The following is a 19586-nucleotide window of genomic DNA, read 5'->3' as shown; positions in this document are numbered from 1 at the left end:
CTTCCAGACCAGCAGTAGGATGCATTGAGGACTCCTCTTTGAGTCCTCTCCATTATGTGTGTGAGCTCAGGAGTCCTCTCAATACATTTTACTGCTGGTTTGTCCGAGCACCGCGTCGGAATGCAAGTGAGTATGAAGACATACCCGGACTCAACGTCACTTACACTATACACCGATTATTCTAGTTTGGGGGATGTTTCGGAGCTGACAGATTTTCTTTAACTCGTGTACACATGGTGCTCTTCTCAACAATTGATGAGTGCTGACAATTGACATAACACACCGACAGCCCAATGCAGCACCCCTTTATTATCAAGGACCTGTTAACCATCTATTGTGTATCTGATATTCGTATGGCAGATGACGGGCAATAGAAGTTTGGGCTTGTTGAATTTTAAAGGGCATTTTGGTTTCATGATATTGATGACCTAGCCTCAGGATAGGTCATCAACATAAGATCACTGGGGGTCTGACTGTCGCACCCCCTACACGGTTACCTGCATGCTAGCTTCCTGGAAGTGGTGGTGCAGGGTAATTACACTGCACCTCCACTACAATGTAGACTGCATGCAGGTATACATTACAGAGAACACCGCTCTCGCACTAGCACCCCAGCCCCTTCAAACAGCTGATCGACGGGGTCGACCTCCAATGATCTGAAATTTGATAACCTAACCTGAGGATAGGTCATCAGTTTAATAAAACCAGAATACCGATGCTTTGCTCTGCAATAAACCACCATGAGAAATGTCTGACAGCAGCTGATTCCCCTCTCCCCATTGAGAACATGTATATTCAGTTGAACCGAGCATACATGTGATTTCTGAGCTGGATTGTTTGCCTGCAGTCAGAATAGCGCCCCCTGGGGCTGTTGGATACTTATAGAAATGTGTTCAGAGACAGTGGGTATAACTACTTAAATATGGAGCAGACAATGCTGGAAAAAAAACTGAAACAAGTTTATAAATATGATAATTTACGTACCTCATGTTCTAAATTACTGTAAGTATTGCAAGGAATTCTGTGACCATTAAAAGACAAGAGGCTGCAGGCTGAATGCATGTATACAGGTTACTGCAAGGTGCAGCCCACCATCCTTACAATTTATAGTAGGGGGTCCGTTATTCCTCTAGTAGAGGAATAACGGACCCCCTACTATAAATTGTAAGGATCGTGGTTGGGAAACACTGCTCTACAATACACATAGAACCTGAAAATGGAGTAGCAGCTGAGGAGTGATGATCTAAACACAATACCGTATAATGCTGCAGCTGCCCAAGAACCTCTTTTTAAAGAAAGTGGTAGCAGTAAAGGAACTTTATGCACAAGTGATCTGCAGCAGACATCATGTGTGGAAGACCTAAGTAGTATCTCCGTGTATGTAGCGCCACTCGTCTCTGTGATGCATATGCCTGGATTAGATTAGTCATTTGTAGCAGAATACATCACTACTATATGACGATATGCCCATTTCTTACAGAGCCCTGTGTGACACTCCAGGGGTAGATCCCAAGCTAATCACTCCAGAGTGGGTGTACAATCACTGCCAATGGATTGTGTGGAAACTGGCGGCCATGGAAGTGAAGTTCCCTATGACCTTTGCTGGCAGATGCTTGACACCGGACAGAGTGCTCTTACAGCTCAAGTACAGGTATGAATTAAGTCAACCGTCTACAGTCTTTTCATTCAGAGTATAACATATAAATCACAATGCACATTTTAATAGACAAGCTATTAGATACACGTGAAGCTGGAATCAGATACAGTGCAGCACAGGCTAAGGCCTAGTTCACACTTCGGTTATTTGGTCAGTGATTTCCATCAGTGACTGTGAGCCAAAACCAGGTGAGGGTGAAGAACACAGAATAGGAGCAGATCTTTGCATTGTACCTTATCTCTGGGGTAGGGGCCACTCCTGGTTTTGGCTCATAATCATAAGGGCTCATGCACACAGATGTTGCCATTTTTGCGGTCGGCAAATTGCGTATCTGCAGAACGCAGATATCAGCCGTGTGTGTTCCGCTTTTTGCAGAACGGAACATCCTGCCCTCTATGAAACTGTCCTATCATTGTCCGTAAAATGAACAAGAATAGGACGTGTTCTATATTTTTGCAGGGCCGCAGAACAAATATACGGACGCGGACAGTACATGGTGTGCTGTCCGCATCTTTTGCGGCCCCATTGAAGTGAACAGGTCTGCATGTGATCCACAAAAAATGTGGATCGGATGCTGACAAAAACAACAATCGTGTACATGAGGCCTAACTCAGTCACAGGTATGGCAGAGCCCTCTGCTGTCAGTCCTGATTTCCCTCATTAGAAGCAGATGGGGTGTTGTCACTTTCGACTGCACAGCTGTTTTCAGAAGCTGTAAAGACTGACCTTGCAGCTTCTGGAGCCATTAGTACTTCAAGCACTGGTGTCACTATAGATCCGTGAGGGTCCCAGCCAATGGACCCCCTACTACTAGGACAGGGTCTGGCATGTCTTAGAGAAGGCACTGTCTGACACCTGGCAAAACTTCTCTCCAGGGGATCTGCCAACTAAGGCTACATTCACACGACCGTAAGTGTTTTGCGGTCCGCAAATTGTGGATCCGCAAAACACGGATACCAGCCGTGTGCGTTCCGCATTTTGTGCGGACTGCAAAATACATACGGTCGTGTGCATGAGGCCTTATGTGTAATACATTCTCGTTTTGACTTTGTGACTACCACTTGATAAAGAGATGGATGTTGACAAGCCAGTCCACAGTTACCCTTATGGAAGTGAGATATCTCAGAGACCAAAGTGAACACTAAGGCAGGGACCTGATGTTACTGCATATTTGCGTGCAGTAAAATTGTCTTCTTCTCAGATACGATGTGGAAATTGATCAATGTCGACGATCAGCTGTCAGAAAGATAATGGAGAGAGATGACACGCCAGCTAAGACACTGGTTCTTTGCATTTCTAAAATCCTTACACTGGGAAACTGTGAAACCAGTGATACAAAGCAGACGTCTGCTATCATTGAGGTGACTGATGGCTGGTATGGGATCAAGGCACTTCTGGACCCTGCTCTTACGTCTCTGCTGAAGAAAGGACGAATGTTCATAGGCCAGAAGATAATTGTACATGGAGCAGAACTGGTGGGATCAGATGACGCATGTACACCCCTTGAAGCTCCGGATTCTCTTATGTTAAAGGTAGTAGAAATGGAATATGTATTTCTTGGAAGGGAGAAGGGTTTTTTCTTGTTGTGGTTTGGATTGAGATAGAGGATGTGTCTGATATATTGGTGGTCTGACCACTGGGGCCCTGGCCATTCACGAGAATGGGGCCATGTGGCACTTCTGGTACCTGTATCTATCTCTAGAATAGAGCGCCTAAAGTTTGCGGCACACTCAGCTGTTTTTGGCGGTCCCATAAAAAAGGAATAGAGGGCGGCCGCTCTTGTTCTCTTTGGAAGCTTCGTTCTAGAGATAGGTAGGACCCACACCTATCTGACATTGAGTGCATATCCTAGCGATGTGCCACCAATGTTCCAGGTGAGACAACCCCTTTAAATGCTATGGTTCCCTTTTGGGGGCATTTTTTTGCAGGGAACTTATTTTGGACTAAAAAAAAACAAAAAACGTTTTCCCATCTTTATGAAAAATGTTCATTGTCTTGTCTTCTGCTTTCATATTTACAGATATACTGCCAACTGTTCTGTGCCCTTGTGACAGAAATCTGTCGGCACTCTGACTTCTCCTATCTCTGTGTTACTGGCTTCTCATAAGCACTTGTTTTAGCTCAATTCTTATCCAGTTTGAAAATAATTGAGCTAAATGGTGAGGTTAAGAGGAATGCAGAGATGAGGTCTACAGCAGCTCACTGACGGAGGGGACAGTACAATCTGCAGTCAGTGAAGACCTGCACATTGTAACAGACAACGGGAAAGATTTATTCAGTTTGCGCCAGAAAAGTGGCTTTAAAAAGTCATAACTTTTTAATTGCAACAATTTGGAAAAAAATGGAAAAGTAGAAAGTGCCTATTTTTACGCCACCCGGGTCGCTTTTCCAAAAGGTGGCAAGGGGCACAAAATGGTCGATTCGCCATTTTGATTTATTTTTTTGGTCACTTCACCCCCCACCAAAAAAATAAAAAGAATAAAAAGTGATCAAAAGGTTGTATAAACTCTAAAATGGTATCAATAAAAACTACGGATTGCCCTGCAAAAAATGAGCCCTCGCACAGCTCAGTAGATATAAGTATAAAAAAATTATGGGGGTCAGAATATGACGATGAAAAGAAACATTTTCAAAAGATTTTTTTTAGTATTAAAACAAAAAAATCAACTATATAATTGTGGTATCGCCATAATCGTACTGACCCAGGGAATGAAGAGAACTGGTCAGTTTTACAGCACAGGGAATGCTGTAAAAACAAAACCAATAAAATTGTGGCGGAATGGCGTGCGTTTGTTTTTTTTTTTTCCAATTCCACCTCATTTGGTGCCCTTTGAAAGTACAACTTGTCCTGCAAAAAACAAGCTCTCATATGGCTATCTGAATGGAAAAATAAAAAAGTTACGGATCCTGGAAGGCAGGGAGTGAAAAACGGAAAATTCTCTGGGGCTGAAAGGGTTAAAGAAGATAATGCTTCTACTGTAAAATAAAGATTTGTTGCTTGTTTTTCAGATTGCAGGAAACAGCACTCGACCTGCTCGTTGGTATACCAAACTAGGCTATTTTCATGACCCCAGACCTTTCTGCCTCCACCTGTCCTCACTTTTGGCTGAAGGCGGCATTGTGGGGTGTGTGGATGTTCTTATACAAAGGAGTTACCCCATACAGGTATGACCTGGACCGAACCTTCTTCTCACTGCTTTATATCACTGTAGAGCAGTCTCCTATCTGTGCCAGCTCCCGCTGTGTAACAATCCCATAGAAATATACAGAAAGAGGTTATTCTGGTTACTACATTTTCAGGCTTTCAATTTTGGTGTCTGCTTTCTCTTGTTATTCCGCCTATTTTGGCCTATATCCTTACATTTTGTATCTATGCTGTATAGAAGGGCTCAAAAGCAAGCGGTCGTGAAATAAGCAGCTGATCCACCAGTTAAAACCTTGAGGGCACCAAGTAATATTGAAACTGCAGTGAACACAAATGCCAAGACAAGCTGCAGGGGGGCACAAATTTTGCCTGCATCATTACTTCTTTCCTACTCCATGCCATGGGGGGTTTAGCTGGAAGACATCAAAATCTTTCCAGCAGTTCTTTGGTTCGGATAATAAAGGTGGCTCTATGGGCCCTTTAGATTAGGAGGCGAGGCACTGGATGTGCTGCCGTGTGAGGGATATACAGGTAGCCCCTATTTCTTCAGGCTTTCTAACATGAGACTTCACAGTTCTCCACACTCAATGTTCTTCTCCGCTTACTGCTAGATTAGCATTTTCTTCCCCTAGAGATACACATTGCTCAGTCTGTGCATTTTGTGTCTATTTCTATCTCATTACTTAATAAAATGTTAGTTCCTGGATGATCTCCAAGCATTGCTGAATCCTGTATTATATCCAGTCATCGGCCTCCACCCTATTCTAGGACATTCTCATTAAGTGTATATTTTACTCGTTGCCAAATTAGTAACTCATTAGATTTGATAAAAACACTGATCAAGGTAGGTCCGAAACCTTCTCACCAAGGAGTTTCCACCTATACCACCCGCCCAGATCAGTGCTTTTTTATGGCATGTCCTCATTTCAGACCATTCTGAAATACACAGATATCTATTTTTTCTTTTTTACCCAGTGGATGGAAAAAATGGGCAATGGGACGTATGCGTTTCGTAATGAGCGTGCAGAAGAAAGGGAGGCAGAAAAACACTCGGTCAAGCAGCAGAAGAATCTGGAAGTCTTGTATGTCAAGATTCAGGAAGAGTACGAAAAAGAGCAAGGTAGGAATGTGTAGTTAAAGGTTATACCGGATGCAAGACAACAAGATTTTCTGTGTATGGTCAATGCCACCGGAGGAAATAAACTGAGGATAAGATGTGAACTGCATGACCTATCATTTTTTGAGCAGGCACAGTGCATGGAGAAGAGAGTAGTCAACCAATCCAACTTTTGCCTGTGGTTTGAGCCTCTTTACAACTCCCTAAAGTCTAACTTTCATCTGACTTTACCAATTCCTTTGGTTTGCTGATGCCAAACTTACATACAGATCAGACTTAATTAGGCTGGGTTCACATCACATTTTTGCCCTACATTTAACATATACTTTTGGGGAAGGGGGGGGGGGGGGGGAGATGCATAAACGTAGTACCATACTCTTCCAACTTACAGAGTCCAAAAAAAACTAACTTTTGGGTGAAAGAGACAACTGTTTAATGTACACGTTAAATGAAAGACAAAAACACGATGTGAACCCAGTCTTAAAGAGGTACTTTCATAACGACACCCCCTGCCTGCAGCTCTTCAACAGTGATGCTGCAGAAGAAAAAATGTCCTGCTTTTCCCCACAAGATAGGGCCACATGCCGCACCTCACGGAGCTCACTGGCACCGGTTCCTGCACTGTTTACAGAGGAGTGAACTGTGAGCAAGGGGTTCTGGCCACCATGTTACCCACATGTGATTTTTATCTGTGGGGAAATGTAAAGCAGAAAGTGTCCGCTAACAATCCACATCCCCTGGATGAGCTCAAGGCTATTCAAGTGATGGCTTTAATCTATCAGACTGAGAGCCATTGTTAGAGACTCTGGCCGAGGTTAGGCAACCTCGTTTATGATGTCCATATGACGTAACTGCATTTGGACAGGGGTTGTCTGTAAAATTTTGTATATGGCAAATACAATTTTTTGTATAGTGATTACCATTTAGCCACTTGGATAGAGAAATTCAGTTAATACATATATGTGTGCTTTTGCAGTTTCTGCACCGAAGAGAAGACCAAGACGTCAGTCTTTAAGTGAACCACAGATCCGCATGCTCCAGGATGGTGCAGAGCTCTACGAAGCCCTTCAGAACGAGCCCGACCCTAGTTACCTGGAGGTACGCATTATAATCACATGTGCATCGAGCAGGAGGATAAAAATGAAAGGGACTAGATACATACCCTTAACCATTTGGGAGTGGCAGGGCAGGCACATCAGGGCCCAGACATTTACCATCTTTTACGCCGGTATGACATGGTTGTGCAGTGAGGAGAACCAGGGGCTCAAAACCTGCATTGTAGTGTTCGGTGGAGCCCCCCAGTGATCAGACATGCATCATTTAGAGTCCATTCACATGATTGTATCAGTTTTGCTGTCCACAGATTGTGGATCCACAAAACATGGATACCGGCCATGTACGTCCCGTATTTTGTGGTCCTGCACTTTCAGCCCTGCTTTAGAAATGCCTATTTGTGTCTGCAAAACGGACAAGATAGGACATGTTCTATATTTTTTTGTGGGGCTGCGGAACGGACATACTTATGCTGAAGTGAGTGCGTCAGCATCCTATCCACAAGATGCGGATAGAAAATACAGTCGTGTGAATGGACCCTTATCCTATCAATGTCATTTGAGGGAAATCTCCTATAATAACCTCATGAAAACAATGCAGTGGTGTCATGCTTTTGAGACAGTGCTACCCCTGTTGTCTGCTGATGCCCTCCTACCAGTTACCCTGTGAAAGCCTATATGTAGTGTCTGCTTAACAGCAAGGCGGGTAGGACTAGACAGGGCAGCGCTCCCCTCATTCATACAGCAGGCTTAGAACGTATTAACCCATTGTATTCTGTCTGGATTTACGAGGCTGTGTTCACACCATGGTAGAGACATTAAACATATGCTTTGGCGCCATTCACCTGACAGATGCAACTGAAGGCTCACATTGGAGATGAACAGAGCCTTAGACCAACAACACAATGATTTTTTGTGCAGTTTTCACAGCAGCCCCTCAGACGGGCACTTATTGTAGTGACGTCCACTTTTAATATTGCATCTTGTCTGATGACACCTGCTGAATAATATTTCCACGTTCACAGTCTTCTCTAAGTAGTGATCAGCTGCGGGCCCTAAATCATCACAGACAAGTATTAAATGACAAGCGGCACGCGCAGATCCAGGCTGACTTCAGGAAGGCCATTGAATCCTCGGAGCAGGAACCTGGTGGCAGTGCGCGGAGGGATGTTACTCCAGTATGGAAGATTCGGATTGTCGATTACAAAGACCATGACTGCACCTCAGGTTTGTTTTCTGTCACCTCATGATTTTATTTGAATATTTTAGAAATTCCAGAATACCTTGCAGTCTCTCCCCCCCCCCCCCCCCCAAGAAACAGATTGTATGGATTTTTTAAAATGTCCTATATAAGAGCTTGTCATCGCAACAGTGCCTCTTTCTATTGAAGTTGGCCTGGAAGTCACGAGTTCCGGTCCGCCATAGATTTCCCTGCAGGGGAGTGAAGTATTACAGACCAGTCATTCAAATGATATTCATAATCTGTTTGCATCGGTTCTCTACATTGGTCAATAGACAGTGGTACCAAATGAAGAACCCCCCCCCACTTCACGATGTCCATGTAGATAATTATAAGGGGACTTTAATAAGTTTTGTTTATCTGGACCTCTTCAGTATACTGGTTGTAAAAATACTGCAGGATGCAGCGTTTTTTGGCCGGCCGACAGCTGGCATTTGTGCAGGATCAGGCATGCTATAGCTTTGAACGAGGCCTTAACCATTTGTAGAGGACCCTACAAAACTGCAGAAAGGAACTATTTTGGGTTATTAAAAAATATCTGCTTCCATGTTATAGTTCAGTAAATGAGCAGTGAAATCTGAAATCAATATCAGAGCTCTGATGGACACTTAAACATTGTGAAATGTATGTTTTATATCCCTTTAACAGCCTACATGTTAAACATATGGCGACCATTACCTGATGTAGTGTCACTGCTAAAGGAAGGAGGACGTTTCAAGATATATCAGCTGGCAGCTTCCCAGTCAAAGGGAAAATCGGACACTGCCGCGGTGCAGCTGACTGCCACCAAGAAGACACAGTTCCAGCAGTTGCAGGTGAGGGGGCTGGGAGATGAGCTGTTGCTGAGTGGTTATATCCGGCATGTACTGACTGCGAGATGATTATTATCAGCCCCTACAGCAGGTCCTTGATCAGATTTACACTGACAGACAAGTGACACCGATCAGTCACTTCCTGGAGCCTCATTTCACAGCTGCATACGGAGAAGTGGATGTGGTGGGACTGGTGATCTCCACACAACAAAAACCAGGTATCATCACATAGAAATAAAATGATTACCCAGATGTCTTTTATTTGGTCCTGGAATTTTACAAAAGTTAAACATCCGTTTAAACAATTAACTGTAGTATTGAAAATGAATGGATGTTTTTCTGTCAGTGGAAAGCTGAAGAATCCAACTCTCAAATGTCTTAGGTGCCGCTCCGTTGGTTTATATGTCGGATGAGACATGTAATGTTGTGGCGTTGAAGTTCTATACGGATCTCGGACAGCTGGCCTTGGAAGAGCTCACCAGACCACACACTTTCATCTCTGCTGCTAACCTTCGCTGGAGGTCAGAGTACGTGTCTGGAGTTCCTACAGTGTTTGCTGGAGACCTGTCCTTTGTTGCAGCGAATCCCAAAGAGCATCATCTACAAAAAGCTATTCAAAAACTGCGTCAGTCCATAGAGGTAAATACAAGGAGATTTAAAGGGAACTCTGTATTATAAACGCCTCGAGGGGCATTAAGGGGTTGTCAGAAGCAAATAAGAACCCAGAAAACTCCTGTAAATGGTCTAAAATAACAAAAGAATCAATACTCTCCCCGGCGTCTTCCGGTGCTGTGCTCTGGCCTTCCCACTGCTCACGTCATCTTCATGGCTGCAGTGGTGACCTATGTACAAGGTACATCACTACTGCAGCCAGGAAAACAAACAGCAGCAAGGGGGAAAAGGGTGCATATTGTTTCTTTTGTTATTTTAGACCATTTACAGGGGCGGCCTGAGTTTTTATTTAAAACTTAGAAAATCCATTTAACAGTCTTGATCTAAATCATAGATAACATAAAACCTCTCCCAGCATTATCTCCTTCTCCCTTCCATTCAGATTCTCTTCAGGGTACATTCACACTACATTTGCAGTCCAGTTTTGGCGTGTGTGTCAGCATCAAATGTATCCAGAGAACCTCCACCCAAAAGTGTCCTTTTGGCCTCCCGGTTTTCATCAGTATATCTTTTTCGTGTATCAAAAGTTAACCACATCAAGTCAAAAAGTACACTTAGTCCAGCTCTGTGACCTAACCATCCGTTGTATATGAATGTCATGTTTCTGTGACTTTCGTGCACACAAGACAGCTGAGATTCCTCCATTTTGAAGCTGGAAAGTAAACCTCTGAAATGCAGGCACATTTTTGATGTATTTGTTTTTTAGCAGCTTTTTCTGGCCTAAACGCTTACAAAATACATACCCCATAGCAATTGGAGTGGATTTTGGAATAATCAGCTTCTTATACTCGTGACGCACCACTTCCTGAATTGCTTTTGAAAGCAGCGACATAAAAATAATCCAGAACTGGACACTTTAGGCCCAGTTTGCTGCATATTTTGCTGTGTGAATATGGTCTGAAACCACTATGGAACATGGCCACCTTTCTTATAGTGCACAACACGAATCAGGCACATGTGTATTACCGCAGGGGATACAGTGCAGAGATACTACAGTATAAACGGATGGGACTGGGAAATCAAAACTGATTTCACGTCATTAGGAATATACAAAAGTAACCTAAACATTCACGGAACCAGGGATTCCCAAGCTGGAACTCGCCCAGCCTAAAGCTGCTTATCTTCTGCGATCTGACTGTTGACAACTTATTCTAAGCTGAATGTACCTGCACTCGTCAGATCGCAGAAGATAAGCAGCTTTAGGCTGGGCAAGTACCAACTTGGGAGACTGGTTGGGAATCCCTGGTTCCAGTAACCTAAACATCTCTATACTTTCAGTCTGTTGCAGAATTTTGCAAAGAAATGGAGAACAAACTGATGAACGTCCTGCAAGCTCAAAACCCACAGGACAGAGCGTCTTTAGCGTGCTGCAGTGTGGATCCGCGCTCTCATCTAGTAGCAGGAAGCAGATGTTCTGTAAGTTAAGATTTTTGGTTTGTTGTTTTTTTTCATACTGTAGGTTATTTTTTTCACACTGTACCATTTCTCAGATAACCGTGTGAATGAATGGTTCACCTCAGTAATACGCGAGAAATTGGTATGGGGAATGCATACACACTGGTGAAAAGGTGACATTTCTTACTGCCCAGTAAATATAGGGAATAACATAGCAATGTGTGTTTTCAGAATGAATGCACACAAAACTGCAGTCTGCCGAATATTACTTGTCAGGAGTTCCATATAACATCTTCACTCTGACCATTGTAGGTGGTTGATGACACCACCATTGTCTCTCAGGGTGGCATTAACCACTACATGTCTAAAGAGATACTTCTGCTCACAGTTACACTGTAACGGAGAAGACATGAAGTATATCGATGGATGCCGCCTGCACACTTCAAGCAGTGTGTGAGATGGAGTTGGCAATAATCAGACGACTTGTCTTAAATTTATCAAAATGTTATGGCATGATATATTTGCTAGTTTTGTTAACCGGTTAAGGACGGTCCTTAACACCTTAAGTATTGTGTATAAATACCCGCAGATGTGATAATGATGACCTATCCTGAAGATAAGTCATCATTACCTTATCCAGGATAACCCCTTTGACTTTCTCTAGATGATAAATGCCATTTGATGAAGTGAGACAACCCCTTGAAGGGCCAAAACAAACTGGTCACTAAGGGGTTAATAAACCCCCCTCCCCCACACTGTTTGGTTTTTCTATGTGATGTTGATTATTGAATCTCATTTTTACAATTAGACACCAGGGCCAAAAATCAATAATCTCCAAATGAAACCCGTGTCGACACCTGCTGGAAGCAATACGGTTTTGAACACAAGTACGGAACTTGACCCGAAGACCTGCAAGAAGATGAAAGGATTGGATTATCTGAGTCGAATACCATCCCCTGCTCCCCTAACTCCAGTGGGGACATTACTATCGCCTTCAATACAAAGGGCATTTCGGCCTCCTCGGAGCTTGCACAAAGAAGATCGAACACGTGCAAAGACCACTCCAAATCCAGACTCTTGTACCCCAAGTAAACTAGAAGGTGGGTTCGTTGCAGATGAAGAGCTGGCCATGATTAATACACAAGCTCTTGTACGGGACATTCAGAAGAAGATAACCCCCAACGTCAACTGTCCAGAAAGTGGAAAGGCCCAGATGACTGAAGAAGAAAGTCGGGAGCCTTACCAGAGACGACTGTGCAGGAAAAGAAAGCAGAAGCCCTGAAAGTGTAATAATATAACGGGACGTGGGGAAAAGAGGGACGGAGTCTGTATATATGTTTAATATGTTTAATAATCTGTACAGTTATTTATGAAAAGTTCTCTGTAAAATCTGGTTTCTTATAAAAAAAATTGATGAAAGTACAAGAAAGGAAAGGAGCGTTTGTAGACACAGAGTCAAAGATGACATAACACATAATAAAGATGCTGTTAATTAGGAATGATTCGCAGGGAACGACTACATTGGTCAAAAAACTGCTGTGAGTGGAGCTGAGCTATAGTACAAAGCAGGACCCCCTAGAATTATACACTGAAGCCACCTTTCTTAAATGTAGCTGTCCAACATACTTTTTTTCAAGTGTTCACCATTTCAAGACCTCTGCTTACTTTCATAAAATGGCTCCAGGAGAAGTATATGGTGGGTTCAGCATGCATGTTGGTACTTGCATCCCTGGATCCGATGAAAGCTGTAATGGCACCGGACGGGGTTACAAGCAAAGTGTACTTGGCTTGCATGCTGACCTGCATTCCCTGGATTTTATGTGGCTGTCATGGCCCATGAACAGGTAGGAACAAGAGTTAGGGACCACTCAATTGAGACGACCTTGACGCGGTGAGTGGCTTACTATGCTTTGGCCAAAATATAAACCAATGTCTCATCCAGCATGGAGGGCAGAGTGCTGGATGTAGTGTGCGATCACATTTGCATTTTCCGTAAATATATATGTAAGGTGTTTGTTACAGTGTATCAGTATGGGTAAAAACGATCAGACAAGATACACCTCACTTGTGAGAGGGCATTCAGCTCCTGCATATAAACAAGACTGCTTCAATTCATTGACTGCAAACAGACCTTAAAAATAGTGAGAACTTGATGCACAAAGTACTTTTATAAAGGTTTCCATCGTACAGTGACTAATGGTCCTTTTACACGGACTGACAATTGGCCAGTTATCAGGGATGAGTGTTTGTAGAAATACCAGTCCCAGTAACTGACCTGAGCAAATGCTCTTTCATCGGGTGATCGTGTCTGGGCAGCAGATCGTCCTGTACAAACAGTGATTTTACAGATAGGACTCCGGCAGAGCAAACCTAAAGGGCATCTGTCAGCAGATTTGTACGGCCTCGTTTGGAGGTCCGGCGGTGATCTGGTAATCCGTTGCATGGCCCTCTCCACTTTGATTGTCAGGACCAGGTGTGAACATGGTTTCACTGCCTGGTCCTGTCAATCAAAGTGCAGAGGGTGTGGCAGTTGCAGAGAGAGCAGAGCCTCTAGGTGTAATGGTAACGCCCCCGTTGCTCCTAGAGGCTCATTTGCATATAAAAAAACATCACTTTTCTCAGTAATGCGGGCACATATGAACATGGGACCAACACAGATGCCTTCAGCTGCCAAGTGCACATGTAACAGGTCAGCCGGTGTCATAGGTACAAATCTGCTGACTGAATATTTATCATTTTAAGGTAAGAAAAATCTATAAAAGTAGCAAAAAATACATTATTATTTACATTCTGTGAATTTTCTTTATAAAATGCGATTTCTTTTTAATTGGTCTATACAGTTAATATATTAACAGTGTGTATCTGATCTGGTAGAGCCGCATAGATGTACACAAGTGAAAAATTACTTTTCCCGAGAAGTGAGCCCACTGCCAGCATGGAAGGGGTGTAATGACAGCACTCAGCACATTAGGCAACAATAGAGACATATAATATAAAAAATGGAAAAAAAAATGTTTTTACACCGAGCCAAAAATGTCCCCCAGGCCCAACGTGCATCGCTAACTAAAAGTACACATGTATATTGTAACAACAAATCTAAGGTGTGCACAATGCAGTGCGGTTAGTAAAAATTTATTTTACTGGGGGGGGGGGGTCACATCTGAGAGGGGCTCCCTAATTCCACACGTGCTGCCTGGACCTATAGATGCAGCTATGTTCCCCATTATTTGGACACTATCACTGTATTATTTGAGAACAGGTTCCACCCATACAAGTTAAGGCCAAGCCTGTTTTACAAGCCGGGAGATGCTAGTATTTCAGATATTGCACACACTCGTCCTCACTGGTTATTGTTATAATGTATGATTGGGGTTTTATTGCACACTTTCTCTGCACTCACTGATTAGTACGCACAACTGGAACGTGAAAACTTTTTGACACCCATTTATTTGCACATTTAACGTCTGATATTTAAGATATAAAACACCTGTTATGTAATAAGGCACCACAGCAGACTTGTAGTATTTTCACAGAGGTGTATCACAGTGCAAATCGCTATGCCTCAGTATAACCACCAATCGCCCACAGCAGCGAGGCTCCACCGTACCTCTGACTTCATAGGGGCTTTTATTTCTGTTGGAAAGTTCCATCACACACTGTATTACCCTCCCCCTTCACACATAAATTTGGTTGTCTATTTTTTTTTCTCAAACGCATGTGAACAAAAAAAATCATTAAAAAAAATGCTATAAAAAAACAACCTGTTTTCATCTATAAGCATGTCCCTGTGTATGTGTACATAAGTGTTCCCAGGGCTGTGAGGGTTGGAGTTTTTACATTTCAACCAACTCCGACTGCTCAAAACAGACCCACAGCCCTGATTGTTTTTGGTCTTTTCTGTGTTTAAAGGGGTTATCCCAGGAATGCCACTATGCTCCGCAGTACTTGGAAATGTAATGGAAGAGAATGGAGAGACCCCGCGCATACGCAGCCACCTCGACGTACACTGCAGTCTACAAACGGGACTTCTTCAAGATAGATGGGGGTCCCAGAGGTGACACCCACATCTGTTGGACTTGTGTGGCATATCCACTGAACATGCCATATAAGTCCCAGATGGGAATACCCCTTTAAGCAATGAAATCACAAAGGAATAGTAAAGTAATGGAATGTAAGTTACTGCCCGCTTATAGTAAAGTTAAAGGAGTATTCCTATTCCCACAGGATATGCCATAAGCCATTCATAGTGGCGGCAAGACTAGGCCCCGTTCTCAAGATAAGTACAGGTTCCAGAGATGGGACCCACAGCTATTAGACATTTATGGTGTATCCTGTGGATAATGCCATAAATGCTGAGATGGAAATACCCTTTAATGATGGACACCTATAATGGCTCAGACTTACTAATGCTGTAGGTGTAAACTTGGATTTATCACAGTAGCTGAGGCTGGATAGCAAATGGGGTGCAGGGTGTAGAGACCCTAGTTGTGCCACTTACTAGACCGATCCGAGGCCCAAACACACAAGTAAACCTGGGCCAATGTGTATGAAGTTCAAAAGTGGAAATCTCTGGACCCCAGGCTTTCCCCATGGGAGCTCCTGAGCCGTAGAGAGTAATGTAAGACCTATGAATACCTACCTCCAGGTCTGGTGAGCAGGAATGAGCGCTTGTTGGGGGTCAGTACTACCTGGCTAGGACACCCAGCCTCCTGCTTTTTGTGGATGTTAAGGGCCATTTAATATGGGATTTCCTTAGGGTGATGTTGCTTTGCCTCTTTCTTCCGTTTCTCCTCTGCATCATGTTTTAGTTTGGCTTTTCTGCACGGAGGACCATTTGGAAGGTGACATTGTGCTGATAAGCGTCTTTCATGTGTTGGATCTTTTCTCTGGGGACTCCGTGGCTATTCCTTCTAAACGCAGAGAAAGCAAATTATCAGCCCCGAGAATCTGTACTTGCGATGCACGGCTTTATTAATGAATTATGTGTACATCCAGAAGGTGAAACCTGGACTTTACTCTCAGGTCAGAGGTTTATCCAAATGTAAGGCTGGCCGTATACATCTAATAACTATGGGATGGACAGCTAGTTCACCTGACTCCACTGTATACATGCACCCTAAGCCTGGCTAAGCATACATGTATGGCTGATCGGCGCTACTCCTAGCAGCTCCTCTCTGGGAAGAAAGGACGTGGTTCAGCATTCCTCATCCATCTTTAATTGGCTGAGAGTTGGCTGTCTCTGGCAAAATCAGCAGATGTGACCGGCTTTTAGGTGTATGTAATGTGGGCTGGACTCCTAACACTTTTGATACAGGATATCAGAATATCGGACATTGCAGACTTTTGGGCAGTTGTTTAGCGAACAGTAGACTGCTTGGACTGAGATCATGACTAGGTGTGTATTGGTCTTCAGCCTCTGCATGTAAACAATCATGTCCCCCATTCACTGACAACAACAGAGATCTTGTAGATTCATTGCAAAAGCTCAGTATTAGGGATCAGTGATGGCCAGTTCGCCCCCAAACACATGCGATCTGCCATCTTAACTGACAAGTCCGGCGAGGCACAGGTAAGTCCTTACCTGTGCCTGTGCGCGAGCCGGTCTGAAATGAAATGCAGTCTCCGGGAGCAGGCAGTTCCAAGAACAGCCGCCGGGGGCCTTCATCGGGCTGTTCTTGGAACTGCCTGCACCCGGAAACCGCATTTCATTTCAGACCGGCTCGCGCATAGGCACAGGTAAGGACTTACCTGTGCCTCGCTGGACTTGTCAGTTAAGATGGCAGATCGCATGTGTTCACGGGCCACTGTTAGGGATGAGCGAATCGACTTCAGATGAAACATCCGAAGTCAATTAGCATAAAACTTTGTTCTAATACTGTACGGAGCAGGAGCTCCGTACAGTATTAGAATGTATTGGCTCCGTTGAGCCAAATTATTGGTTCGGGTTCGGTTTTCGGGAAATGTTTTTTTACAGTACAAATTTATGAAGTTATTACGCGAAGTCTCTGTACAGTATTGGAACAAAGTTTTATGCGAATCGACTTCGGATGTTTCATCTGAAGTCGATTCGCTCATCCCTCCTCAGTATGTTAGAAAGCTGCAAAAGTTTCATTATAGAGTGTCTGCTGTTCATACCTCCAAGCTAAGCTGATGGGCCCCTACTGAAATCAATGGGAGGATTTATCAAGAGGGGAAGTTTTAAAGTCTGCATTGTCATAATTTACACCAAACTGATGAAACGTCGCACAATGTTCGATCCATTTGATGCATCTTATGCCACTTTCTATGCCGCCCCTTTGCAAAATGTCGCCAAACTATTTTCACAAGTAAGCCCAAAATGTCAAAGCCCTGTTTTGCGACTTTCTAAAGCCAGAATTTTGCAGTGCAGCACTTGATAATTCCAATGTGGAAGTCCTTTCATAGCTCTTTAAATCAGATTAAAGCTTAGCAGAGGGCGACCTTTTCATTCTGATCTTCACCATTAACCCCCTGCTTATTTATTAACTTTACATATTGTATATTTGAGACTGTTGAGAATTCTTTATATATTTTAGGCTAGGTTCACATCTGCATCGAGCGTTCCATAAGGTCACATATTCTGGTATAAATGCAAAACAAAATTGTCGGCAGAATGACTGACACCATAATGGAAACCTGATAGACCCCTTTGGTGTCCATCATGTGAAGAATCCAGTGCAGTACTTTTTTGTTTTGTTTAGTTTTTTTGGTCCCATTCCTAGATTGGAACTGAAAACATGCAGTGGAAGTGAACCTAGCCTTATTTTAGTATTTTTATACTTATGGAATACTACGCTTTTAATCAGTTTTATTTAAACCTATGTAAATTATATATAAATAATGCTTGTAATATATTTTATTATCTCCTTACAAAATAGGCATGTGAAGTTCAGGGTGTTGTTTAGTTAGGGTACTGGATCTCCTTAAAGAGAGCGGCCCTGAGTGGAGAGTTACTGGAAGTGCTCCACAGTATGGAGACTTAGTGCCAATGCTCCCTGGGAAAACAATATGCAAAGAGTTATTTCCTGAGAAAAGAGAACCATCTCGCTGGCACCACCTTGTAGAAGTGGCTCCTTATGAGTCACAATCCGATACTTTTCTCAGGAGATACACTAAGTTTACATTACCTGCATTGCTCAGTCTATATTGGTTGTTTTATAGTAACAGTGTCCGCATAGTGTTACCCCTGGATTATACATTATATTTAAAAATTAGAACATCATTGAAAAGTTAATTTATTTCAGTAATTGTTTCAAAAAGTGAAACTCATATATAGATTCATTACACACAGAGTGATCGATTTCTTTTTTACATTATTTTTATTGATTTATCAAAATCATGTAACAATCAATAAAGTTGTCTTAGGTTTAAACTAGGGATCGACCGATTATCGGTTTTACCGATATTATCGGCCGATATTCAGGATTTTGAACGTTATCGGTATCGGCATCTATTTTGCCGATATACCGATAACGTATGGGGAACACAGAACGCGCTGCTCAGCGCTCTCAGTGTTCCCTCAGCAGCACAGGGGAGAAGGAAGCAGTGTCTCCCTCCCCCTGTGCTGCTGCTGCCGCCAATACGAGGAGAAAGGACAAAAGAAGGGGAGGGGCTGTGGCCACCGCTCCACCAATGAAGATAAGTCTTTCATTCATTCATTATACAGGAGGCGGGAGCTGCAGAATCACATAGCCGGCTCCCGACCTCTATGAGCGGTAGCTGCGATCTGCGGTAGTTAACTCCTTAGGTGCCACGGATCGCAGCTACCGCTCATAGAGGTCGGGAGCCGGATATGTGATTCTGCAGCCAACTCCCGCCTCCTGTATATGAATGATTGAGAGACTTATCTTCATTGGTGGCGCAGTGCGCCCCCCCCAGCCCCCCAGTATTAATCATTGGTGGCGCAGTGCGCCCCCCACCCCCATCCCAGTATTAAAAACGTAGGTGGCACAGTGCGCCCCCCCCCCCCCCCCCCACAGTATTAATCATTGGTGGCAGTGGCCACAGGGTCCCCTCTCTCCTGCTCCTCCGATCGGAGCCCCAGCAGTGTAAGCCTGGGGCTCCGATCGGTTACCATGGCAGCCAGGACGCTACTGAAGCCCTGGCTGCCATGATAAGCTCCATGCTGCTGTGTGCACAAAGCACAGAGCAGCAGGGACAGTGTGAGCTCCTATTCACCCTGACAGAGATCTATCGGGGTGAATAGGACAAGGGTTCTAGTCCCGAAGGGGGCTAAAAGTTAGTAAAAAAATATATATATATATTAAGTATAAATGAAAAAGAAAGATTTACAAAAAAAAATTAAAATACACGTTAACAATAAAAAAAAATTTTTTTCAAAAATGAAAATTCCCAGAATATCGGTATAAATTATCGGCCTGAAAGTTCACAAATTATCGGTATCGGCCCTAAAAAAATCAATATCGGTCGATCCCTCGTTTAAACAGAGTTGCATTGTCTGTCATTGAATCATATACA

At 43.4% G+C, this 19586-nt stretch overlaps 2 protein-coding genes across 3 annotated transcripts in view; one reads left to right on the top strand and one right to left on the bottom strand.

Moving 5' to 3' along the window:
• Positions 1-12768, top strand: part of BRCA2 (BRCA2 DNA repair associated) — a gene marked incomplete at its 5' end in the record, with an annotated part of 74771 nt that extends 62003 nt beyond the window's left edge. Inside the window, 11 exons of the mRNA XM_040422440.1 lie at positions 1481-1651; positions 2859-3189; positions 4667-4822; positions 5778-5922; positions 6896-7017; positions 7997-8198; positions 8860-9026; positions 9103-9241; positions 9406-9662; positions 10974-11111; positions 11899-12768. Coding sequence (XP_040278374.1) covers positions 1481-1651; positions 2859-3189; positions 4667-4822; positions 5778-5922; positions 6896-7017; positions 7997-8198; positions 8860-9026; positions 9103-9241; positions 9406-9662; positions 10974-11111; positions 11899-12372 — 2302 coding nt within the window. The remainder of the gene's footprint in view (positions 1-1480; positions 1652-2858; positions 3190-4666; positions 4823-5777; positions 5923-6895; positions 7018-7996; positions 8199-8859; positions 9027-9102; positions 9242-9405; positions 9663-10973; positions 11112-11898) is intronic.
• Positions 12769-14797: 2029 nt separating this feature from the next.
• The window catches only part of N4BP2L1 (NEDD4 binding protein 2 like 1), a 43357-nt gene continuing 38568 nt past the window's right edge, over positions 14798-19586 (bottom strand). Inside the window, exon 5 of one of the 2 annotated variants that reach the window (XM_040426144.1) lies at positions 14798-15997. In XM_040426144.1, coding sequence (XP_040282078.1) covers positions 15895-15997 — 103 coding nt within the window. In that variant the 3' untranslated portion in view covers positions 14798-15894. Of the gene's footprint in view, positions 16001-19586 lie in introns of both variants that reach the window. The other variant, XM_040426143.1, reaches the window with a different exon arrangement.

Source organism: Bufo bufo, chromosome 3, assembly GCF_905171765.1.
Source record: "Bufo bufo chromosome 3, aBufBuf1.1, whole genome shotgun sequence".
Taxonomy (NCBI): Eukaryota; Metazoa; Chordata; class Amphibia; order Anura; family Bufonidae; genus Bufo; species Bufo bufo.
This window is presented reverse-complemented; position numbering and strand designations above follow the sequence as displayed.